General features: G+C 56.3%; 5 protein-coding genes across 8 annotated transcripts; 1 reads left to right on the top strand and 4 right to left on the bottom strand.

The window, feature by feature from the left end:
• Positions 1-510: 510 nt before the first annotated feature.
• NRGN (neurogranin) lies at positions 511-6,446 on the bottom strand. Of its 3 annotated transcripts, none has more exons than XM_030464882.1 (3): positions 6,280-6,446; positions 3,031-3,237; positions 511-655 (listed from the first exon to the last, which is right to left on the bottom strand). In XM_030464882.1, exons 1-2 carry the CDS (start codon positions 6,292-6,294, stop codon positions 3,031-3,033), a joined length of 222 nt encoding a protein of 73 aa, XP_030320742.1. In that variant the 5' UTR covers positions 6,295-6,446; the 3' UTR covers positions 511-655. The 3 variants fall into 3 exon arrangements, with proteins under 3 accessions (XP_030320742.1, XP_030320744.1, XP_030320743.1); XM_030464884.1 differs by lacking the exon at positions 511-655 and adding an exon at positions 2,288-2,294 and having other exon boundaries at positions 6,280-6,385; XM_030464883.1 differs by lacking the exon at positions 511-655 and adding an exon at positions 2,299-2,351 and having other exon boundaries at positions 6,280-6,385.
• A 2,056-nt stretch (positions 6,447-8,502) lies between these two features.
• On the bottom strand, positions 8,503-9,982 carry SPA17 (sperm autoantigenic protein 17). Its single transcript, XM_030464873.1, has 3 exons — positions 9,705-9,982; positions 9,295-9,398; positions 8,503-8,685 (listed from the first exon to the last, which is right to left on the bottom strand). Exons 1-3 carry the CDS (start codon positions 9,901-9,903, stop codon positions 8,557-8,559), a joined length of 432 nt encoding a protein of 143 aa, XP_030320733.1. The 5' UTR covers positions 9,904-9,982; the 3' UTR covers positions 8,503-8,556.
• A 331-nt stretch (positions 9,983-10,313) lies between these two features.
• On the top strand, positions 10,314-15,246 carry SIAE (sialic acid acetylesterase). Of its 2 annotated transcripts, XM_030464734.1 has the most exons (10): positions 10,314-10,407; positions 11,819-11,983; positions 12,763-12,926; positions 13,005-13,143; positions 13,248-13,431; positions 13,615-13,706; positions 13,788-13,921; positions 14,033-14,187; positions 14,310-14,505; positions 14,599-15,246. In XM_030464734.1, the coding sequence occupies exons 1-10, from the start codon at positions 10,365-10,367 to the stop codon at positions 14,851-14,853; spliced, it is 1,527 nt and encodes a 508-aa protein (XP_030320594.1). In that variant the 5' UTR covers positions 10,314-10,364; the 3' UTR covers positions 14,854-15,246. The 2 variants fall into 2 exon arrangements, with proteins under 2 accessions (XP_030320594.1, XP_030320596.1); XM_030464736.1 differs by lacking the exon at positions 11,819-11,983.
• A 231-nt stretch (positions 15,247-15,477) lies between these two features.
• PANX3 (pannexin 3) lies at positions 15,478-17,722 on the bottom strand. The gene is made up of 5 exons (XM_030464644.1): positions 17,542-17,722; positions 16,885-17,027; positions 16,588-16,802; positions 15,860-16,497; positions 15,478-15,566 (listed from the first exon to the last, which is right to left on the bottom strand). The coding sequence occupies exons 1-5, from the start codon at positions 17,720-17,722 to the stop codon at positions 15,478-15,480; spliced, it is 1,266 nt and encodes a 421-aa protein (XP_030320504.1).
• An 839-nt stretch (positions 17,723-18,561) lies between these two features.
• Positions 18,562-20,917, bottom strand: RPUSD4 (RNA pseudouridine synthase D4). Its single transcript, XM_030464643.1, has 7 exons — positions 20,759-20,917; positions 20,233-20,398; positions 19,855-20,056; positions 19,591-19,684; positions 19,359-19,509; positions 19,084-19,181; positions 18,562-18,969 (listed from the first exon to the last, which is right to left on the bottom strand). Exons 1-7 carry the CDS (start codon positions 20,915-20,917, stop codon positions 18,784-18,786), a joined length of 1,056 nt encoding a protein of 351 aa, XP_030320503.1. The 3' UTR covers positions 18,562-18,783.
• Between the last annotated feature and the right edge of the window lie 102 nt (positions 20,918-21,019).

Below are 21,019 nucleotides of genomic sequence, written 5' to 3'. Positions count from 1 at the left end.
AGGGGAAATCAGCACTGGACCGGGGCTCCAGGGTGAGGTCACAGCGTGGGTGCGTTGTCACCTCATTGCTGTGATGTCACACGGGTGTGATGTCATGAGTGAGTGAGCAGCATCACAGCAGCTGACTTGTGCCTGTGTGACGTCACACTGGCTGTCACATGCCCGTCAGTGAGGGCAGGTGTGATGTCACAGCCACCAACTCACTGCCAGCAGAGGTGACGCTGTCCTGCGTGACATCACACCCACGAGCAGTGCTAGCGGTGATGTCACATGCCCTTGTGTGATGTCACAATGGTCGTCCTACGTCTGGTGGTGACATCACTCCACCCAGCTCCCGCCACGCCCACCCGCGTGACGTCACATCAGCCGGTGCCTGCGCCCCGCGGTGACGTCAAGCACGCACGTCCCGCGTCACGCCGGTGGCAGTGCCCAGGCAAGGATGACGTCACATCACCCACCCCGTGCCCCTCCCACCCTCCCGCACCGCCGTGACCTCACCGCTCGGCCAGGTGACGTCAGAAGGCGCCGAGGCCGGGCGGGACCCCGGGGGGGTTTATTGGGAGGAGGCAGGGGCAGGGCCCGGGGGGGGCCGGGGGTACATGGGGGGGCCAAGCGGGTGCAGGGGGGCAGCGGAGGGTCCGGGATCCTTGGCAACCTGAAAGGAGAAGAAAGGCAGAGAGGTAGTCCTGCCTGCCACCCTGCACCCAGCACCCTGCTCCCTGCTCCCAGCACCCAGCCACCCTGCACCCAGCACCCAGCACCCTGCTCCTGCACCCAAGCAACCCTGCTCCCGGCTCCAGCTACCCAGCACCCTGCACCCAGCAACCCTGCTCCCTGCTCCCAGCACCCAGCACCCTGCTCCCTGCACCCAATCAACCCTGCACCCAGCACCCCTGCTCCCTGCACCACAGGCACCGCTGGCTGCCCTGCTCCCAGCACCCTGCACCCAGCACCCTGCTTCCCTCGCTCCCGCACCCAGCACCCCTGCACCCAGCACCCTGCTCCCTGCTCCCAGCACCCAGCACCGCTGCACCCTGCAACCCATCACCCTGCAACCCATCACCCTGCTCCCTGCAACCCAGCACCCTGCTCCCTGCTCCTGCACCCAGCACCTGCAACCCAGCACCCTGCACCCAGCACCCTGCACCCAGCACCTGCTCCCTGCTCCCTGCACCCAGCACCCTGCTCCCTGCACCCTGCTCCCAGCACCCTGCCACCAGCAACCCTGCACCCAGCACCCTGCTGCCCTGCACCCAGCACCCTGCAGCCCAGCACCCTGCACCCAGCACCCTGCTCCCTGCACCCAGCACCCTGCTCCCTGCACCCTGCTCCCAGCACCCCACCCCCTCGCCATGCCCTCTCCCCTCCCTGCCCACCCTCACTCCTGCACCCCCTTGTGCTCCCCTCTCTCCTGCTCCCTGCCTCCCACTCCCACGCTCACCACCCTCACCCCCCACAGCAGATCCACAGCTCCTGCCCTCGGCAGCTGCTGCCCCTGGGTTCCATCCCACTGCATCTCCCCTGGAGCCCCCAGTTCAGCCCCCTCCTCTATTCCCCAGTTCAGCTCCAGTTCATCCCCCCCCTGCATCTTTGTTAAATCCTCACTGCAGCCCCATTCATTTCCAGTGTATCCCCAGTTCCTTCCCACTTTATCCCCAGTTCATCCTTACTGCACCCCTAACTGCATCCCCAGTTCCTTCCCTCTGCATCCCCAGTTCATCCCCACTACACCCCCAGTTCATCCCCCCTGTATCCCCAGTTCATCTCCAGTTCATTTCCACTGCGGGCCCAGTTCATCCTCACTGTATCTTCATTAAATCTCCAATGAATCCCCAGTTCCTTCCCACTAAAGCCCCAGTTCATCTCCACTGCATGCCCAGTTTCTTCCCACTCTATCCCCATCCATCCCCCATTTGCCCCCACTGCAGCCCCAGTTCCTTCCCACTCTATCCCCAGTTCCTTCCCACTTTATCCCCAGTTCCTTCCCATGGCATCCCCAGTTCCTTTCCACTCTATCCCCAGTTCCTTCCCACTCTATCCCCAGTTTGTTCCCACTGTATCCCCAGTTCCTTCCCATGGCATCCCCAGTTCCTTCCCACTGCATCCCCAGTTCATCCCCCCCTGTATCCTCATTAAATCCCCACTGCATCCTCGCTCCAATCCCATTTCCAGCAGCTCCATCCCCACCCCAATCCCACATTCCCGCTCTCCAGCGTGTTCCTCACTCCCACCTCTGGCACATCCCACCCCCCCCGGCCCCAGCCCCGTGGGCGCGTGTTAAATTTACCTTTTTCCTGCCGGGAGAGGGTGACACAGGATTTTATAAATAGCCTCGCCCGGGCGCCGCGTTGCTACGGAGAAATCCCAACCCTGGCCTTCGCTTTTCCCGCCCCACAGGCGCCAAAACTGGGGCAAACAACCCCAAAACTGACCCAATTGCGGGGTGGGATGAGTGGGGTCCAGGGCTGTGTTCACCTTGCTGCCCCAATGACTCAAAAATTGGGGAAAAGGATGGAATTTTGGGGTGGGGTGAGGGGGATCTGGGGCCTGTCCAGGCTCGCCTTCACCTTCCCGCCCTGATGACACCAAAATTTGGGCAAACAACCCCAAAACAATCCGATTTGGGGCTGGGCGAGCGGGATTTGGAGCCTGCCCAGGTCTGCCTTCGTCTTCCCACACCAACAACATCAAAATTGAGGCAAAGAACTGAAAAACGATCCAAGTTTGGGTGGGACAAGCCTGGGTTCAGGGCCTGCCATGTTCTGCCTTCACCTTCCTACCCCAGTGACTCCAGAATCTGGGCAAATGACCCCAAACTGAGCCAACTTTGGGGTGGGATGAGGAAGATCAGGGACCTGCCTTCACCTTCCCACCTCGGTGATCCCAAAAGTGGGGCAAACGACCCAAACCCCACTGACTTTGGGTGGGACCGGGGGATCCAGGGTCCTGCCTAAGGCCTGCCTTCAACTTCTCTCCAGAACGACGCCAAAACTGGGGGCAAACGACCCAATTTTGGGGCTGGGTCCCTACCTAGTCGCCGTTGCGGAGGTCGCCGCCGCGGGGGCTGTTGGCGCACTCGGCCTCCTTGGTTTTCCGCTCCATCTCCCCCCCTTTGATCTTCTTGCGGGTCATATGGCCGCGGAAACTCGCCTGGATCTTGGCGGCCGCCGCGTTGGCGTCGGGATCGTCCAAGGGGATGTCCAGGATGTCCTCGTCCAGCTTCGTGCAGGCCCCTTCCTGATGGAGGCAACGGGGGGGACGTGGACGCGGCGCCCCAAGGAGGGACCGTGTGGGGAACCCCCTCGAGATGGCCAAAAAACTGGTTTGCTAAAAAATGAAGGTTCTCTTCTGGAAATGAGGGGTCTTTGCTTAAAGGTCAGGGGGCTGGGCTAGAGTTTAGGTTTCCTTGTTGAAAAGGGAGGTTTATTTTTGCTAAAAAGTAGGTTTTTTGCTAAAAAATTAGAATTATTTGCTAAGGAGTAAAGTTCTGTGTGGAAAATGGCATTTTTTGCAAGAAATGAAAGCTCTGCGCTATAAAACGTAGATCCTTCGCTAAGACATGAGAGTTCTGTGATAAACATGAAGGTCTTTTGCTTAAAATCAGATTTCTTTGCTAAAAAGTAGGGGGGTTGCTAAGAAATCAAGGTCCTCTGCTAAAAATTAGGGTCCTTGGATAATAATTGGAGGTTTTCACAGGAAAAGTGGGTTCTTTGCTAAAAAGTAGGGGGTGGGTGATAAAAAATTAAGGTTCTCTGCTAAAAATGAGGGTTCTTTGGTAAAAAAACTTGGCTTCTTGGCTAAGAAATGAAGGTTTTAGCCTTCATTTGGCGAAAAATGAGGGTCCTCTGCATAAAATCAGGGGGGTTTTGCTAAAAATGAGAGCTCTTTGGTAAAAATGTGAGTTTTTCACAGGAAAAAACAAAAAAGGAAGCAGTTTCTTTGCTAAAAATCAGGCTGCTTCACTGAAAATGAGGATTCTTTGCTAAAAATTCAAATTTTCTATAAAAAATAAGGGTCTTCTGATAAAATGATAAAATTCCCTTCGCTAAAAAAAAAATATCATTTCTTGGCTACAAAAAAAAAAAAAGGTTTATTTCTTAAAAAATTAGATTTCTTTGCTAAAAAATATTTAAAATCAGATTTCTTTCTTAAAAATGAGAGTTCTTTGCCAAAAATGGAAGCTTTTCACCAAAGAAAGAAAGTGCTTTGGTAAGAATGAGGTTCCATTGCTCAAAATGTGGGTTATTTGCTAAAATTCAGTGTCCTTTGCTAAAAATTCTAAGTTTTTCACTAAAACCGAGGGCTTGTTGCTAAGAAATCCGGTGTCTTTGCTAAAAATTTCAGGTTTTTTGCTAAAAATGGGAGTTCTTAGCTAAAACGAAGGTCTCTTGCAGGCATCTTGGGGGGGTTTTCAGCCAAAACTGCACATTTAGGATCATCCCTCAGTCCCACCTTGTCCCGGAGGCTGCAGCCCACCCTGGATCTGAGCATCCCTGGGGGCTGGGGGGCTGGGAGGGGGCACTGGGTGCCCCTGTGCCTCAGTTTCCCCTCCCCTGCTGCATCCTCCTGCATCCTGCCAGGGCTCTGGAGAGCAGAGGTGGGTGCTGTGTGCTGGCTGCAGTGCCCTGGGGGTTTTAGGAGATTTCAAGGGGTTTTGTTGCTTGGTTTTGAAATTTTTTATTATTATTTTTTTTAATTATTTTTTTAGGGGGGGAATGATTATTCTGAAGCTGCAGATTTGGGAGGGATTGGGGGTGGGGGGTGGGATGCTCCTGTGGAGCGTGTGGCAGCTCCACAAAGTTGCTCTGGGTGTTTTTCCAGGGTGAAAGAGGAGGAAAAGAGGGACGGAGGGTGAAGTGATGTGTCCAGGGTGGAAATGAGACAGCCAGGGCTGGAAATCCTATAGCCTGGGGAGCAATCCTATAGCCAGGGGAGAAATCCTATAGCCAGGGTGTGAATCCTATAGCCAGGGCTGGAAATCTTACAGCCAGGGGAGAAATCTTACAGCCAGTAGAGAAATCCTATATCCATGGGAAAAATCCTATAGCCAGTGCTGGAAATCCTGTAGCCACAGCTAGAAATCCTATTGCCAGGGTGGAAATCCTCTGTCCAGGGGAAGGAAATAATTTATCCCAGGGAGAAATCCTATATATGAGGGGCTTAAACCTATATCAAGGGGAGACATCTGATATCCAGGGTGAAGGAAATCCTATATCCAGGGGAGAAATTCAATATCCAAGGGGTCAAATCTATAGGCAGGAGAGAAATCCTAGATCTCGGGGGGGGTGTGGGGAACCTATATCCAGGGCAGAAAGTCGATATGTGGGAGGAGGGTGACCTATATCCAGAGGAGAAATCCTATATCCAGAGGAGAAAACCTGTATTTAGGGGGGGGGGGTATATCCTAAATCCAGAGGAGAAATTCCATCTGGAGGGAATGAAACCCCTGTATCCAGGGAAGAAATCCTATATCCAAAGGGGAGAATCAATATCCAGGGAAAGAAATCCTATAAAGGGGGAGAGGGGGGGCAGGGAGGAGTGGAAATCCTATGTGTAGGGGGGGGAATCCCATATCCAGGGGGGATAAATCCTATGTCCAGAGTGGACTTTGCCTCTGGGATGGGAGATGGAGGATTGTCTGTGCTGCTGCCTGAGCAGGAGGGGTGGGAAGGGGAAAAAAGGGGGAAAAAAGCCAGGAAGGGGGGAGAAGAAAAAAAAGAGAGAAGGGAAAAAAAAAGGGGGGGGGGGAAGAAATAAATGGGGAAAAAGGGGGGGAAGGAAGAAATAGGGAAAAAAGGGGTGGTTTCCTGCTGGCAGCGGGGCAGCAAGGGGTGCTCAGGATTGGGTGCGGGGGGGGGGGCAGCCCCCTGCTCCCCCCCCCCCAGTTCATCCCTGTACCTATAACCCCCCAAAATGCCGCCTGGAAAATAATTCCGGGGAGGGTGCAGGAGGAGCAGACCCCCCCTCTCTGCCCGATGGATCTGGGGACCAGGGGGGGACAGTCCCGAGCGGGACACGGCCAGGTTCTGAAACGGGAGGGGGGGGTTGGGGTGGGAAATGCTCCCTGGGGGGCTGGGGGGACACACAGGGTTGGCTACAACCCCCCCCATACACCCACACCCCCCAACCTCAGCCCCCCCAAGCCCCCAAATAAATAAATATAATGAAACACACAGACCCAAAATATTAAATTGTGAAAAGTGGGGGGACACACACGCACAAAAAAATAAAATAAAATAAAAACAACAAAAAAAAAAGGGGGGGGGGAACGACACCTACATTGCAGCAGTCCATGGCGGAGGGCGGGTGGGCGATGGGCGAGGGGCTCGGGGCTTCGCTTGCCAGCGGCTTCTCCCGGCGCGGGTGGCAAGTTGAGAGCGGAGCCGGTTGCCTACGTAAGGCGCTTTCCTGCCGGGCAGCCTATCAGCCCCTGCCCTGCCTGGATTTCAAGGAGGTTTTGGGGGGGTGGTGGAGCTGGGAGGTTGGTTTTTGGTTTTTTTTTATTCCTTCTTCTTTTTTTTTTTTTTTCCTTTTTTTTTTTTTTTTTCCTTTCTCTCTTTTTTTTTTTTTTTTTTAACCTTCCTCCAATTTTCTTGGGCTGCTTAAAGGAGCCGGGGGCTCCGCACGGAGTTGTGAGAGAACGTTGCTCAGGGTCATGCCCAAATTTGCTGCAATGATGATTAATTTTTTTTCTTTTTTTTTTGAGGGGGGTGAAGCCACAAAAACCAGGAGCATTGGGATATATTTTTTTTGGGGGGGGGGAGCGGGAAGGGGTTGAGGAGGGTTGCTGGTCCCCCCCTTGGGTTTGTTTCCACGGGGACCAAAACCTTCCCGACCTATTTTAGGGCTCGTTCCTGAAGGATGGTGAGGAGGAGGAGGATGGTGAGGATGAAGAGGATGAAGATGGTGAGGATGAGGGTGATGAGGAGGGCGAGGAGGAAGATGAGGATGGTGAGGAAGGCTGAGCATGTCCTGCTGACCCCCACCCAAACGTGGGGTCCACGGGAAAGAGGGGGGGGCTCCATTCTTGGGGTCTGGGCTGGTCCCTTCCCTGCCCGCAGGAGCATCCAGCCCGCCCCCCTCCCCCAGTTTTGGGGAGTTTCCCACTAAACCTACAAATCCATGTTTCCCAGCACTTCACGCACCCCTTTCCCACCCTGGGACCAAGAGGTGAGGCCCCGGGCAGGAGGGGGGCCCCCCAGGGTGGCTTTTGGGGGTGCAGCCTCATCCCTCCCAGCGCTTTGCAGCCTCTGCTCCGGGTTTGGGGTTGCTTAGCAACTGCACAAGTCGCCGGTGGGCTCAGCGCTGCTGCCGGCTCCAATCACCCCCAAATGCTGCGTGCCCCCCCCTCGAGATGGGCATCACACACCCCCCACCCACCCCCCTTGGCTGGTCTGGTCACTGTGGTCTGCTGGGGGTCTGGTGTCCCTCTGTTCCATCGTCACTGTCACCCTCAGCATCCCTGTCCCATGGACATCACCACCCCTGGCACTGGTGCCATGAGCCCTGTCACCATCCCCAGCCCTGTCACTGTCCCCATCATCATCCTTATCCCTGTCCCCATCCACATCTCATCCCCCTCGGCATCCCCTTCCCTGTCCCCATCCTCATTCCCCATGTCCCCATCACCTTTGTCCCCACCCCTGTCCCTGTCCCCCACCATCCCCATCCTTATCCCTGTCACCATCTCTGTCCCTGTTCTTGTCCCCCTACTTTTCCTTGTCCTCTGCACCATCCCATTCCCATCCCCATTCCCATTCCCATCCCCATCCTTGTCCTGTCCCTTTCTCTATCCTGGTCCCCATCCCTGTCCCCATTCCCACCCCAGGCACAAGGAGGCTGCAGCCCACCCCTTGCTATATCCCACAAAACCCCACTCCAACTTCCACCCAAAACCTCATCCACTTCATCAGGATTTTGAGCTGGGAAAACCATCCCTTTTACATTTTTTCTTTTTTTTTTTTTAGGATCTCCAGACCCGTTGGATCCCCACCCCAGCACAGGGAGATGGGAAGTTTTGGGGAGCACCAAACAGAAAGAGAGTTTGGGCAAGAAGCATCCATCAAAAACAGCCTCAAAATCCCAGGATGATCACCCAGGACTAATAAATACCCACCAAATCCACCCCAGCACCCCCATCCCTAAAAATTCTCTCTGGCCACAGCCCCCCAGTCCTGGCAGAGGCACCAAGCGCCGGCGTCTCCCGCAGGATGTGGCTGCGGAGGAGGGAACTGAAATGCCAGAACATTTCTAATCATTAACGGAGGGTTTTGAGCCCATTCCAGGCTTGGTGGGTTTTTTTCCCTTCATCCCAGAAAAAAAAAAAAAAAAAACAAAAAAACAAAAAAAACACAAAAAAACCCAACAAACCCAGTTCCAGGGATGAAACATGGAATGTTTTGTGGGGAAAAAAAACAAAACAAAACAAAACAGTTTTTTTTTTTTCCAAAATCCCAACAAAGCAATCAGGATTTTGGAAAAGGGGTTGGGTTGGAAGGAGCAACCCCCTGTCATGGCTTGAGATGGTGGCCCTGAGGTGTTAAAAAAACTTCTTAATTAAAAAAAGAAATAAAAATAAAAATAAAAAGGGACATTTGATGCTGAGAGGGGAGCAGTGCATGCTGGAGAGGTAGGATCCTGGTTGGCATCATTCTTTTTCTCCTCCATCCATCCTTCTTGTTTTCCCTAGGAGAGTCAGGAAAAAAACAGGATGAGAGGAGGGAACCCAGGGACGAAAAAAAATAAAGAGCAGGATTTGCCACCAAGTCTGACTCCTGACTCCTGACTTCTTTCGGACTGGAAAATAAGAATTTGAGAGGTTGGGATGGGATGGAAGGGGATAAAAACACCTCAAAATGCCAGAGCCTTGGAATTTAAGGGGGGAAAAAGAGGAGCAATGTCACATCCCTCCTTCATGAGGGGACAGTGTTATATTCCTGTTGTCCTCCTGGGATCCCGGTGCTTAAATCCAGAGCCTGAAAATATCACCTGGAGCTGAGCCCAGCTGGAGGAACCTCCTGGGAATGTAGCTAATGAGGGCGGGGACCTCATTAAGGATTCTCATTTTAAAAAGTGCCGCAGGGAGGGGTTTTTTCTTCATTTTTTGGAGTTGTGGCACCTCGTTTTGGAGTCAAAAGGGGAATTTGGGGTTGGCTCTCCAAGGAGGTGTCCCCCTTTCCAGAGGGATCTCCTCCTCATGCATCCCAGTGGGGATTTTGGGGGAGGAACCGTGGTGTTGGTGTGGGTGGTCACCTTGGGTTTGGGTTCAGATAAGCTCATTTTGGGGTCACTTACTGCACCCAGAGATGTGGTGCTGTCTCCTGACTCCTTGTCCTGCTCAGCAGCCTCCTTCAACTCATCCCGCTCCTTGTCTGCCTTTTCCTTTTCCTGCTTCTCTCCTGAGAAAGGAGGAGTGGAATGGGAGCAGGGAGCAAACACAGTGCCACGGGTGATGGGTACAGAGGGCAGGAGCAGCGATGGGCACACGAGCCTGACGCCACGGTGATGGGCACTGGGACAGGCCTGGCACCCGGGGTGTTGCGGAAGGGCCTGACACCACGGTGATGGACATGATGAGTGTGATGAGCACACAGGAAAGACCTGACACCATGAGTGATGGTCTCTGGGGGCAGGCCTGATGCCCTCAGTGACGGGTACATGGGGAAGACCCGACGCCACGGGTGATGGGCACCAGGGTCACTCACCCTCCCTCCTCTCCAGTAGGGCCTGGTAGTGCTGAGCTGCAAAGGCCACCACGTCACTGGGCTGGGCTCGCAACACCTCCAGCGCCAGCCCTTCCAGCAGGTCCTGGAAGCCCTCAGGCAGCCTAAGACTGCTGCTGCAGAAGGAGGTGGCCATGTTGTGCTCCTCGGGACCCCCTGCAGCGGCACACTCGGGGTTCATCCCCCACTCACACCACCCCCGCGGAACCCACGCGGCCAGCCCGGGACTCGAACCCACGGACTCGGGGGGATGAGGGCGGGAGGTGGCTGTGCCGCCGCTGGGGGGCGCGCCCGTCACGTGCGCATGCGCAGCACCGCCTCACGCTGTGGCGATGGGGGGGGCAGCGTGTGAGCGATCCCTCCCGACCCCCCTCCCTCTGTTCCCCCCGCAAACCCCTCCTCACCCCCTTTTCCCCGCCCGACGCCCCCAGCCCCAACCTCGGCCTCCCCCCCAAACCCTCTCACACCCGGCTGGGCCGTGCCGGCGCCTGTGGTGAAGCCGTGGTCGCTTAGCAACCGACACACATACACACCCACGCGCAGGGGGCGGAGCCTGAGGGGCGGTGCCACCCCCCCAGGATGTCACCCCCCCCCCAAGGATGTCACCCCCCTGAATGTCACCAGCCCGCTGTCACCCCCAGGATGGCGGCCTGGGCGCTGCTGCTGGCGCTGCTGGCCCCGGCAGGTAAAGGGCTGGAGGGGAACGGAGGAGGAGGAGGAGGGGGGGGAGCAGTAACAAACCCCCCCTCACACGGGGTCCCTCTTGGGGGGCTCCCCCGGACCCACTGCGGGACACTTGGCACCCCCCGGGGCAGATTGTGATACCCTTTGGAACCCCCCAGACCCAATTCCAGTCCCTCCCCCCGGCCTTGTTTTGACACCCCTGGCACCCCCAGCCCCATTCCCAGGACCCTTTCCCTCCACCCCCAGCCCCACTTTTTTACCCTTTGCACCCCCCGGCCCCATTTTAAGGCTCTTTCCCCCTCCAGTCCCACTTTTTTTACCCATAGAACCGTCCCCCCCAGACCCATTTTGACACCCTCCCCCCTTTTTGCTACCCTTTTATTCGGCCCAGCCCCATTTTGACACCCGTACCCCCCAGCCCCTTTTTGACACCCTTGGCACTTCCCAGCTCCATTCTGACACCCTCTCTTCCTACCCCAGCCCCAATTTGATACTTTTTCTCCTCCCCAGCCCCTTTTTATACCCTTCCAACGCCTCCCCAGCTCCACTTTGACACCCTTGGCACCCCCCACGCCTCATTTTGATGCCCTTGGCACCCTCCTAGCTCCACTTTGTCACCTCCCAACCCCATTTCAACACCCTTTCCCCACCTCCTAACCCCATTACCCCATTTTAACACCCAGGACACCCTCAGCCTCATTTGGACACCTCTTTCAACCCCCCAGCCCCATTTCCTCACCCAGGGCACGTGGCTTTACGTAAGGTGGGAGTTGCACGTGGCTCCTCGCCAGCATCTCATGGGCTCTGCTTTTTATAGCCCCTTCCCAGCCTCTCGAGCTTTATTATTTATTTTTTTCTTTCTTTTTTTTTTTCCCTCCTCCAATTGCTTTTTTAATTTTTTTTTTTTATGTAACTCATCCTTCCCCAGAGCCTCATGGCATGAAATGGTGGGACTGGCCTTGAGGCTGGTTTAAGAGTTGCTGAGTACATTGTTTAAAATTAAACCTTCATTAAGCCCCCCAAAAAACAGGGACTTTGGGGGACTGAGACCTCTGCCACATGCCCACCTCACTACTTCCCAAACTTTTTTTTGTTTTGCAAGAAAAAATAGGTCAGAGCATGTTTATTAGCTGGTTGATACGCTCCCATCCTGGTACTAGAAGAATTTTGACCAAAATCTGCATCCAAACGCAAGCACCTACACCTTGGGAGGTGACTTCTCCCTTTGAGAGATTTCGGGACTTCAAGTCCTGCTTCTTTTTTAACCACCCAGAAGTTGACCAGGACTGAAGTAATTGATGAGTGAGAGCAGGATCTCAAATAATCGGGATTGTCTTCAGGGTTGTTTGGTTTTTTTCCCTCGTTGCTTTTTGGTTTTGCCTCTTGGAGATGTTTTTTTCTCTTGCTCACAGGGGCAATGCTGGGCTTTGCATCCTACTATGGCCACCACATGGTGCTGCAGAAGGAGCCTGTAGGGGCCCTGGTGTGGGGCTACGGGGAGTTGGGGACCACGGTGACAGTGGCTCTGTCTGGAGATGGTGGCCTTGTTGTCATGAAGAAGACAGCAGAGGTGAAAGGTTGGTCCTGGCCCCTACACCCTTGACTTGGGGGTTGGTTCTCCTCCACACCATGGTCTTGCAGAGGTGACACTAATGGTGCCATCTCCAGCTGCTTCACTCCTTGGACCTTCTGGAGGGGGCTCAGGTGTCCCCACCCCACCAATGCTGGAGCCCAGTGCTGAGGCTGCCCAGGGGAGTGGATTTATCTCCTCTCGTCAAAATCCTCTCCAGGGATGGTTTCCCCTATTGGAAGATCCTGCTGGAGATCTCCAAGCTCTGAAGGACATTTCAAGGGGCTGATTGTCTCCTGCTAGGGGGTGAAACTACTCTGGAGAGCCTGGAGGTGTCTTGCAGGAAAGCAGCAATTCATTGCTCCTGGGAGATCTGCAGGATCCAGCCTCAACCAGGGCCAGAAAAATCCATGCTAAGCTCCAGCAGAATATCTTTACACCTCGAATTGGCACCTCTAAAATTAGCCAGAGCCATCACAGTGTCACACACACCCCAAGCTGCTCCTGTAATCCTGGTTCCTCCCAGCAAGCTTCTACTCTGACACACATTTTGGCTCCCAGATTTTTCGTTCTTTTTTTTTTTTTTTTTTTTTTTTTTCTTCTTAACCCTTAAACTCCTGCAGCCTCTGGTGGTGGTGGAGACCTTCCCAAATCTTATTTCCCCCACCCCCCTTTGTGGTGGGGAAGCTTCCCCTCCTTGCCTGTCCATCCCCACTTGTTGTTGGCCATCTTTTGGTGAAGATCTCAAGATCTTCACCAGGATCAGGAATGATCTTCTTCTTCCAGGACCTTCTGGGACGTGGACAACCCTACTGGACCCTATGGAGCCAGGTGGTCCATACGAGTTGACAGCCAGACAGGGCACAGAGAATGTGACACTGCAGGACGTCTACTTCGGGGATGTGTGGCTTTGCAGTGGGCAGAGCAACATGGCAATGACAGTTCTGCAGGTGAGCATCCACAGGGTGACCCTGGACCTGCTGGGATCATTCCAGGATGATCCTGGTGTGCTCCCAACCCTTCCTTAGATCACCAATGCCAGCCAGGAGCTCGCTGCAGCCTCTCAGTACCCCTATGTCCGACTCTTTGCCGTGGCTCCCACGCGCTCCGACCACGAACTGGAGGACCTGGAAGGAATTGACTTGCCCTGGTCCATCCCAACACCTGGTCAGAAAAACCCACCTACAAACACCCCCCCCAAAATGGCTTTTTGCCCCTTTTTGTTTTGTTTTGTTTTTCCTCTCCTGTTTTTGCAGCTGTTTCTTGCACAGAAATCCTGGGCCATGGGAATTTCACCTACTTCTCAGCCATTTGCTGGCTGCTGGGGCAGCGTCTCTACGAGACCCTGGGCTACCCTGTGGGGCTGGTGGAGGCAGCCTGGGGGGGCACCCCCATCGAAGCCTGGTCCTCCCCCAGGGCACTGAGGGCCTGTGGGCTGCTGGAGGAGATGGGAAGGTGAGGGGAGTGCTCCTCCTCCTGGCCCGGGACATGATGATTTGGGGAGGGCAGCCTCATCCTCTCCATCCCCAAACACTCTGGAGTAGGGAGCAAGGGGGGGGTGTCAGGAGGACCCCAAAGCCCCAGTTTCATGCCTGTCCCCATGTTTTGCCCCCCTTCAAGCACAGTTTTATTTTCCAGCCCCTCGGGCCCTCATGCCCCTTCGGTGCTCTGGAACGCCATGATCCACCCTCTGCTCAACCTGACGCTGCAGGGGGTCGCCTGGTACCAGGGTGAGTCCCCTCTCCCCCCCCCCATTTTTTCCCTCTCTCCCACTCCTCCTTATCCCACCAGGCTCTCACTTTTGGAGCCAGGGGAGGAAAACACCCTCCTGAACACCGACCTCTACAACTGCACCTTCCCCGCCCTCATTGCCGACTGGCGCCGCGCTTTCCACGCCGGATCTGCCGGGCAGACCCACCCGCTCCTCCCCTTCGGCTTTGTGCAGGTGAGGAAGAAGGTTTGGGGGGGAGCCAGGACCCCCACCCTCACCTTCTTGCATTCAGGATTCCCCCCAGTCCATTCTCTCAGCTGTGTTCTCCCCCTTCCCACCTCAAAGCTCTCCACCTACCGCCGGCAGAGCCCCCAGGACACCTTCCCCCGGCTCCGCTGGCACCAAACAGCTGACCTGGGGGTTGTCCCCAACACCAGGATGCCCAACACCTTCATGGCGGTGGCCATGGACCTGGGTGACGAACGTTCACCCTACGGCAGGCAAGGAGGGGACACCACCTGTGGGACACCGACCCCCTCCCCCTTCTCCCTCCTCCTTGATCCTAAAGGTCATTTCCAACCCAAAACGCTTTCCGGGTGGGTTGGAAAAACCTCTCCCACAGCATCCACCCGCGGGACAAGCAGAACGTGGCCCACCGCCTCCACTTGGGTGCCAGGGCCGTGGCCTATGGGGAGAAGAACCTGGTTTTCCAGGGTCCTTATCCCACCCGTGCCCTCCTGGAGGTGACCAGGGCTCTGCTGAACATCACCTACACCCAGGAGCTGGTTTGGCGCAGCAGGGACATGCCGGCCTTCGAGGTGAGGAGGGGGAGAAGCCACCAAGCAGCCCCCCCCAGGGCAGAGTGAGGGAAGCCCCACCCTGACACAGCAGGGTTAATTTTTCACTCCCAGGTTTGCTGCTCCCGCCAGGCATCCCCCTGTGAGTGGGTGCTAGCCCCAGTGGTGACAGTGCAGTCCCACCAGGTGACATTGTCCGTGGCTGGCTGTGGGAGGCTGGTGTTGGGCTTGCGCTACGCCTGGGCTGAGTGGCCCTGTGACTACCAGGCCTGTGTCCTCTACAACCCCGGGGGGCTGCCTGCACCCCCTTTCCTCCTGCACACCTCTGGAGACAGGGAGTTGCTGCTCCAACCCAGTTTTGGGATTTGAATCCCACAGGACTGGAGTGAGGGGACATCAGGAGTGTGGTGAGGGGACAGTGGAGGGTGCTCAGCCCTTGGGTGAAGCCAGCACCACGCCGTGCTGATGTGGATTGATTACTGGCTGGTTAATTAAACACCTCCCTGCTCCTCCTGGGCCTGTAGGGAGGGGAGCACCAATTTACAGTGAAATTGCTAAATATTGGGGGGAAAGCACCAGTTTACAGTGACATTGGTAAAAAAGGAGGGGAAACTGCCCATTTACAACAAAATTGCTAAAAAGAGATGTCAAGAAAATCAGCAGGAGACAGGACGGGAGGTGAACCCCTCACTGCTGCTTCTTACCCCTTGCCTGGCCACCTGGGGCACGGACAAGAATCTGCTCTATTAATAAATACTTTTAATTAAATCATACTTTTTTCATTTCCCCCCCCCCCCCCCTTGGTCCCCCTCTTTCAGCAAAGAAATTGGGTGTGGATGAGCTACAACATGGCACACAGTGTTTGGAATCAGCTGAGAGTCTCTGCCCCCCCCCCCCCCAAAATTGGCTTTTTCCACCTTTTTTTATTTTTTGGCTGGAGAGGGGGCACAGATCAACCCCCACCCCAAAATCAACCCCAGAGCTCACCTGAGGTCAGGCAGAGCCCAGTGAGTCGTGGGAAGCTTTTCCCATTGCTTCTGCTCCAGGTTTGGGTCCTAAGGCAAGAGAAGGAAAAGGAGGAACTTATTCATCACAAACTGGGATTTTGGGCTTCCCCAAGAGCCAGCTGGGCTAGCCCCATAGTTGCCATGGGAACAAATGGGGTTAAATCCACTTCAATTTGGGTGGGTTTTGTTCAAACGCAGCCCTCAGAGGGGCAGGAAAGGAGCCTGAGCCTCCTGGCACCACCATGACCCCCATGAGACCCCCAAGGAGCTTCCCCAAAAGCCAAAGTGTGGTGGGGAGGGCACAGCAGGGCTTGGGGCGGCAAGAGAAGAGCCAGAAGCCTTCTCCAGAGTGAGAAAAACCAACCCACCTGGAGCCCCAGCACCATTGGCCTCGGGGTGATGTTTGGGTTTGGTGGTCTCCAGCCCAGCCAGCAGTGTCATGAAGTCAACAACAGTGTCAATGTCCCCCTGGTTGGGGGTGGCTTCCTTGAGAGCGCTGACAGCGTTGAGGCGGCTGAAGGAGGTGACCTGGGAGATGTTGGCCCGGAGGAAGAGGAGGAGGAGGTTGAGGTCGTTGAGGGGGCAGGTGAGCATCTTGCGGCTGAGGAGGTCAAAGGCTGGCAGCATCTCGTAGACAGAGAGCAGCCCCTTGTCCCACTGGCAGAGCTGCAGGGCATTGTAGATGACAACAGGGAGCAGGAGGACGTAGACACTGCCGACCGTGAGGCTGAGGAGCTGGAAGATGAAGAAGAAGGCCAACTTGCAAGGGATGAGCAGGGGGATGTGGGGCTCCACCTGCAGCAGCCCCGTTTTGATGGAGCAGCTGAACTCATCCTGGAAGGCAATGTTGAGGTGGAGGAAGATCAGGTAGAGGCAGGTGGCAGCCAAGAGCACCAGAAGGAGCAGGTTCCTCAGCATGAAGATGAAGGTCAGGGAATGGGTGTGCTGCTTGCAGATCAGGTACCGCTCCAGCAACGGGAACTCAAAATACCTCTCCTGGCGTGCTCTGGGGACAGAGGGGACACAGCAGAGACTCACCCAGCTCCATCACAAAGGCCACACAGCCACGTGGAAGGACACATCCCAGCAGTCTCACCTCTCATATTCCTCCCAGAACCTCTCCGGCTCGGCGCTGTCCTGCTGGACCTTCCTCATGTGCTGGACCAGTCGAACGGAGCGGTTGTAGGATTTGTCCAACTCATCCATGACAAAGAGGAGGTCGGAGCGGAGGGAGGGGGCGGCAGCGTAACGCCAGAGCAGGTAGGGCAGGTACATCAGCACCCCCACCACCAGCAGGGAGTAGGGGAAGACCTGGGGGGAGGAGAGGAACGGGCACCAGTGACCTGGAGCTCCTGAGCCTCCCCCCGAGGAGACCCAATCCCCCAGGACCTACCCTGAGAGCCCAGAGGGACTTGGTGACCATGTGTCCCTCCGTGTCCAGGCCGTGGTGCAGCAGGGAGTCCCAGCACGCTGTGTCCACGTAGGCCGACTGCTTCCCAGTGAAGTTGGTGGGAGGGAAGCAGCTGATCTGAGAACCTGGGAGGAGGAGGTGGTTGAACCACAGACAGTGCTCTGTGACCTGGTGTCACCCGTCTAAGGTGCTGTTTTGAACTACAAAAAGCCTTTTTCTGAGGGGTTTTGCAGCTGGCCCTCCCCACGGTGTTCCATCTCTTTTTCCATCTCTTCCTGAACACAAACCCTTTGAACGTGGCCAGGGGGGAATTACTGAGCAGCCAGAAAGGAGTGAACCCAAATCCCCCAGGGGCATCCCTGGGACATTGGCCAGGGCTGGATTTAGCCTGAAGTGACCACGTAGTGTCAATGGCACCCTCTGTTCCCCTGCCAGCATCCCCCTCCTACTCAGAAACACACAAAGACACTGGGGACAAGACACAGGAATCCCCCTGCCCTTCCCCAGGCTTTCCCAGACACCAATAATCCATTAAAAAGAATAATAATAACTAAAAAATTAATAAACATCCCCCAGACAAAACCTCAGACCATGACCAGGAAGGGTCCAAGCTCCCACGCTGGCAAAGCCCCAACTCACCAGTGGAGAATTCCCGTGCGAAAGCCAAGGAGACGAGGAGCAGGGGCAGCCCCACGGTGACGAATTTGAGGAGGCGGTCGCTGGGCAGCTCCAGGCGCAGGGCCCTGGAGTGGGAACCCCCGGGATCAGGGAGCAGAGCATCAGAGAGCATGAACTCAGCAGCTGTGTGTGACAGGGACATCTTCCCCCAGCAGGACACACAGCACTGCTGCTCGGGTGCTGCCTGAGAGGTTTTGTAGGGCTGCAGGCAATCTCTCCCTGCCCAGACACAGCTTGGACAGCCCCTGAACAACCCCTAATTACAGGGGAGGCTTTTTTGCAAATAGCAGGCACCAAAATAGCAAAAATAAACACAACTGGTGGCCGTGGAGCAGGGCTGGGAGGCTGCAGCCACTCCCCAGGGTTTTATGGCTCTCTGTCATCTGCAGGGTTATTTCTGGTGGAGCCTTGGAGGGGCCTGGGGCTCCCCCTCCTCTGGTTGTTTTCACCCCAGATGAGGAGGTGAGGATGGGGCATGGGGTACAAAGAGCCCCAGACCAGCCCTGAGAACTCTGGGGACCAAAAAGCCTCCAAGCACTGGTAGCTGCTGGTCTGAGGGGAGAAGATCAACTGCAATCCTCCCAGATTTCCAAGAAGGGAAAGGGAAATGGGTCCAATTCATGTTCTTAAGGGAAAGGTGTCCTGATAATGGGACCAGAGAAGCTCCAAAGAAACATGGATGCCAGGATCTAGACACAAAGGATGGGGAAAACAGGGTGGTGGGAAGGGAACATTCCCACAGGCAGTGTCCTGGAACCAGTACCAGCACCTCTGGCAGCACAGAGATGAGGGAGCCCTGGAGCTGCTGGGCCAAGCCAAGCAGAGGGACTCCCTGGGCAGTCTCAGCTGCTGCCAAATTCCACTTTTGATTGATTTTCCAATGTTGAGAATCTCCAAATCGGAGCCTGGAGTGCCAGGATGGGAGGGAGAGACTCCTGGAGAGATCTGGAGGGGGGAGCAGAGCCATTACACACCAGCCCATGGCCTCCAGCAGGATCCACATCTTTTATTGCTCAAAACATGGCCTGGACAAAGCCCAGTTTGTCCAAACAAGACTTTCCAGCCCAACTTCTGCACCAAATCAGGGCAGGAAGCATGGGCAGCTCCCTGGTTAGAAGCCAGCAACACTGGTACCGACCCGGGAGGGTTCTGGAAAGCAGCAGAGACCCTAAACTCCATCAGTCCCACTCCCTGCCTGTCTCCTCAATCGTCAGGGACCTCCAGCTCCAACTTCTTCAGGGTCTTCTGGAAGAAGAGGGGGGGTTTGCAGACGAGGTTGATCCCCTGGCCCAGGGGCAGGGAGAGGCGGTGGGCGTGGAGGTGGAGGGGGAGGTGCCGAGCCTTGCTCTGCTCCAGCTTCAGCCTCTTCAGGGTGATCTCAGGAAGTTTCTGCAGCCAGGAGAGAGAGAGAAAAATCCTTTCCACCACTCCATCCCTTCAAAGTGGGCCTTGAAAATCGTGGGCCTGGGTTTGGGGATACAAATGGGATTTAACCCGCCTCACCTGGGGTGCCAGCTTGCTCCAGTGGGAATATTTGTGATCCCCCAGGATGGGGCAGCCCAGCCCGTAGGCCAAGTGAACCCGGAGCTGGTGCTTCACCCCTGGGGAGGGAAGGAGGAGAAACATGACACCCAGCTACACCATCCTCCCGGGCTGACTCATTCCCAGAGATTTAGCCCCAAAAATAAAGCATTTCAGTTGTGTCTAACAAGTTCCCAAGGAAGCAGATCCCCAGCCCCAGGACCCCCCAGCCCCAGGACCCCCCAGCCCAGCCTCACCAGTGATGGGCTGGAGCTCCAGCAGGGAGCAGGCAGCAGAGCGGGCCAGCAGGCGGTACCGGGTGACCGCAGTCTCAGCGTGCCGGTTCCGACGGGTCCTCAGCACCTTCCCCTCCTCGGGGGACAGGCGGTAGTTAGGGGCCAGGGTCATCTGCAGAGGGGGTGAGAGGGTGAGCTGCTGGAGGAGGGGGTGTCAGGGTGGGGAGGGGGGCCAAGGGGACATCCCCCTCACCTTGTAGTGTGGCTGGTGGCTCTGCACCTCCCTCTCCACTATGGGGATCTCCACGGTGCCCTCGGAGGGCTCTGGGTCCCCCAGGCTGATCGCCCTGGGGAGGGGAACCAGGGGGTGCTGCTGCAGCAGGGAGGGAGCCCCCCCCATCCCTTCATCTCCCTGTAGACAGGTCATCACTCCACCAAGCCCCGTGTCCCCACGCCCTGGTGACCTCTCCCTTCACCCCTTCTTCCCATCCCTTTCAGCCCTCAGGCCTTCCCCTACCAGTAGAACTTCTCCACCTGACGGGTTTTGAAGAGCAGACGGATTTTGTCAGCCACCTCCTTGTTTCGTGCCAGCACCATCAGGCCCGTGGTCTCTTTGTCCAGACGGTGGCAGAGGTGGAGGGGTTCAGCTCTCATGTTCTCCAACATCTTGGCCAAAACAGGCAGCACATCACTTATGCAGTTCTTGATCCTGGGGCCACCTGCAGAACCCCAGAGAACAAGGGAGATGTTCAGCTCCCTGGAGTTACCCACAGGATGCTGCAGCCTAAAGGAGACAAACTCCCCACATCCCTCTCCACGCAGGGAGGATGGAGACAAAGGATCCATCACCAACACCACAAAACCAATCTTTTCCTCAGGGCCAGCTTCTTCTCACCATGCACGGGAATGCCATAGGGCTTGTTGATGACCACAATCTCCTCATTCTGGTAGATGGTTTCCTGCTTGAGCACTTTGGCGAGGACGTTGGGGTGAACCTGCTGCAGCTTCTTGCTCAGCTTGGCAAATTCCTGCACCCGGCGCTGTGCCGGATCTTTAGGGACCTCAAGAGAGAGGAAAAAAAATCTTGTTGGTGGAGAAGTTGATAAACGGCTCTTGGCAAAGCCCCTGAGTGACCTTCAGCAGCTCCTGTGGGTGCTCCTGAGGATTGTTACCAACAGACCGAGCAGAGGGACGCGGGGCTGAGGGGACACAGCCAAGGGGATTGAGGGGACGTGAGAGGGCACGGCCGGGGGGACTGAGGGGACACGACCCGTAGGGACTGAGGGGACACGAGGCGCATGAAGGGGGTCCTGGCCTCGCCCCCTGTGGGCTCCCCGGGCCGCGATGCACGCCGGGAGTCGTAGTCCGTCCCCTCAGCCCCGCGGCATCCGCCCCCGCCCCTCCCTCTCTCCCTTTTTCACCTCCTGCTTCTCCCCCTCACTCCTCCGCTCCCGCAGCCGCTCCGCCAGCTGCTCAGCCCTCAGCTCCGGCTCCGCCGCCCGCCCGCAGACGCTCCGCACCGCCCGGCACAGCCCCACCGCCGCCCCCAGCCACAGCCCCCCGCCGCTCGCCGCCGCCATCTTCCCGCCTCCCTCCTTCCCCTCAGGCGGCTTCGGAGGAGGTACTTGGTCCAGCTAGACCAATCGGAAGGGGGGAGAGCAGAAGAGTGACAAGCGAGCCCA

Source organism: Calypte anna, chromosome 24, assembly GCF_003957555.1.
Source record: "Calypte anna isolate BGI_N300 chromosome 24, bCalAnn1_v1.p, whole genome shotgun sequence".
Lineage (NCBI taxonomy): Eukaryota > Metazoa > Chordata > Aves > Apodiformes > Trochilidae > Calypte > Calypte anna.
The sequence above is the reverse complement of the archived record's forward strand: the minus strand, read 5'-3'. Positions and strand labels throughout refer to the sequence as shown.

What these genes read in the sequence shown, in the direction of transcription:
- SPA17 (XM_030464873.1), bottom strand. Translation starts at nt 9,903, where the DNA reads ATGAACCCCGAGTGTGCCGCTGCAGGGGGTCCCGAGGAGCACAACATG. An exon ending in CCTACTGGAGAGGAGGGAGG is followed by an intron (nt 9,399 to 9,704) that starts GTGAGTGACCCT and finishes CTCCTTTCTCAG; the next exon opens with GAGAGAAGCAGGAAAAGGAA. An exon ending in GCACCACATCTCTGGGTGCA is followed by an intron (nt 8,686 to 9,294) that starts GTAAGTGACCCC and finishes TGACTCTCCTAG; the next exon opens with GGAAAACAAGAAGGATGGAT.
- SIAE (XM_030464734.1), top strand. Translation starts at nt 10,365, where the DNA reads ATGGCGGCCTGGGCGCTGCTGCTGGCGCTGCTGGCCCCGGCAG. An exon ending in GGCGCTGCTGGCCCCGGCAG is followed by an intron (nt 10,408 to 11,818) that starts GTAAAGGGCTGG and finishes TCTTGCTCACAG; the next exon opens with GGGCAATGCTGGGCTTTGCA. An exon ending in CTGCTGGAGGAGATGGGAAG is followed by an intron (nt 13,432 to 13,614) that starts GTGAGGGGAGTG and finishes TTTATTTTCCAG; the next exon opens with CCCCTCGGGCCCTCATGCCC.
- PANX3 (XM_030464644.1), bottom strand. Translation starts at nt 17,722, where the DNA reads ATGTCCCTGTCACACACAGCTGCTGAGTTCATGCTCTCTGATGCTCTG. An exon ending in CGCACGGGAATTCTCCACTG is followed by an intron (nt 17,028 to 17,541) that starts GTGAGTTGGGGC and finishes TCCTCCTCCCAG; the next exon opens with GTTCTCAGATCAGCTGCTTC. An exon ending in CAATGGTGCTGGGGCTCCAG is followed by an intron (nt 15,567 to 15,859) that starts GTGGGTTGGTTT and finishes GTGATGAATAAG; the next exon opens with TTCCTCCTTTTCCTTCTCTT.
- RPUSD4 (XM_030464643.1), bottom strand. Translation starts at nt 20,917, where the DNA reads ATGGCGGCGGCGAGCGGCGGGGGGCTGTGGCTGGGGGCGGCGGTGGGG. An exon ending in GCCACCAGCCACACTACAAG is followed by an intron (nt 19,510 to 19,590) that starts GTGAGGGGGATG and finishes CCCCCTCTGCAG; the next exon opens with ATGACCCTGGCCCCTAACTA. An exon ending in GGAGCAAGCTGGCACCCCAG is followed by an intron (nt 18,970 to 19,083) that starts GTGAGGCGGGTT and finishes TCCTGGCTGCAG; the next exon opens with AAACTTCCTGAGATCACCCT.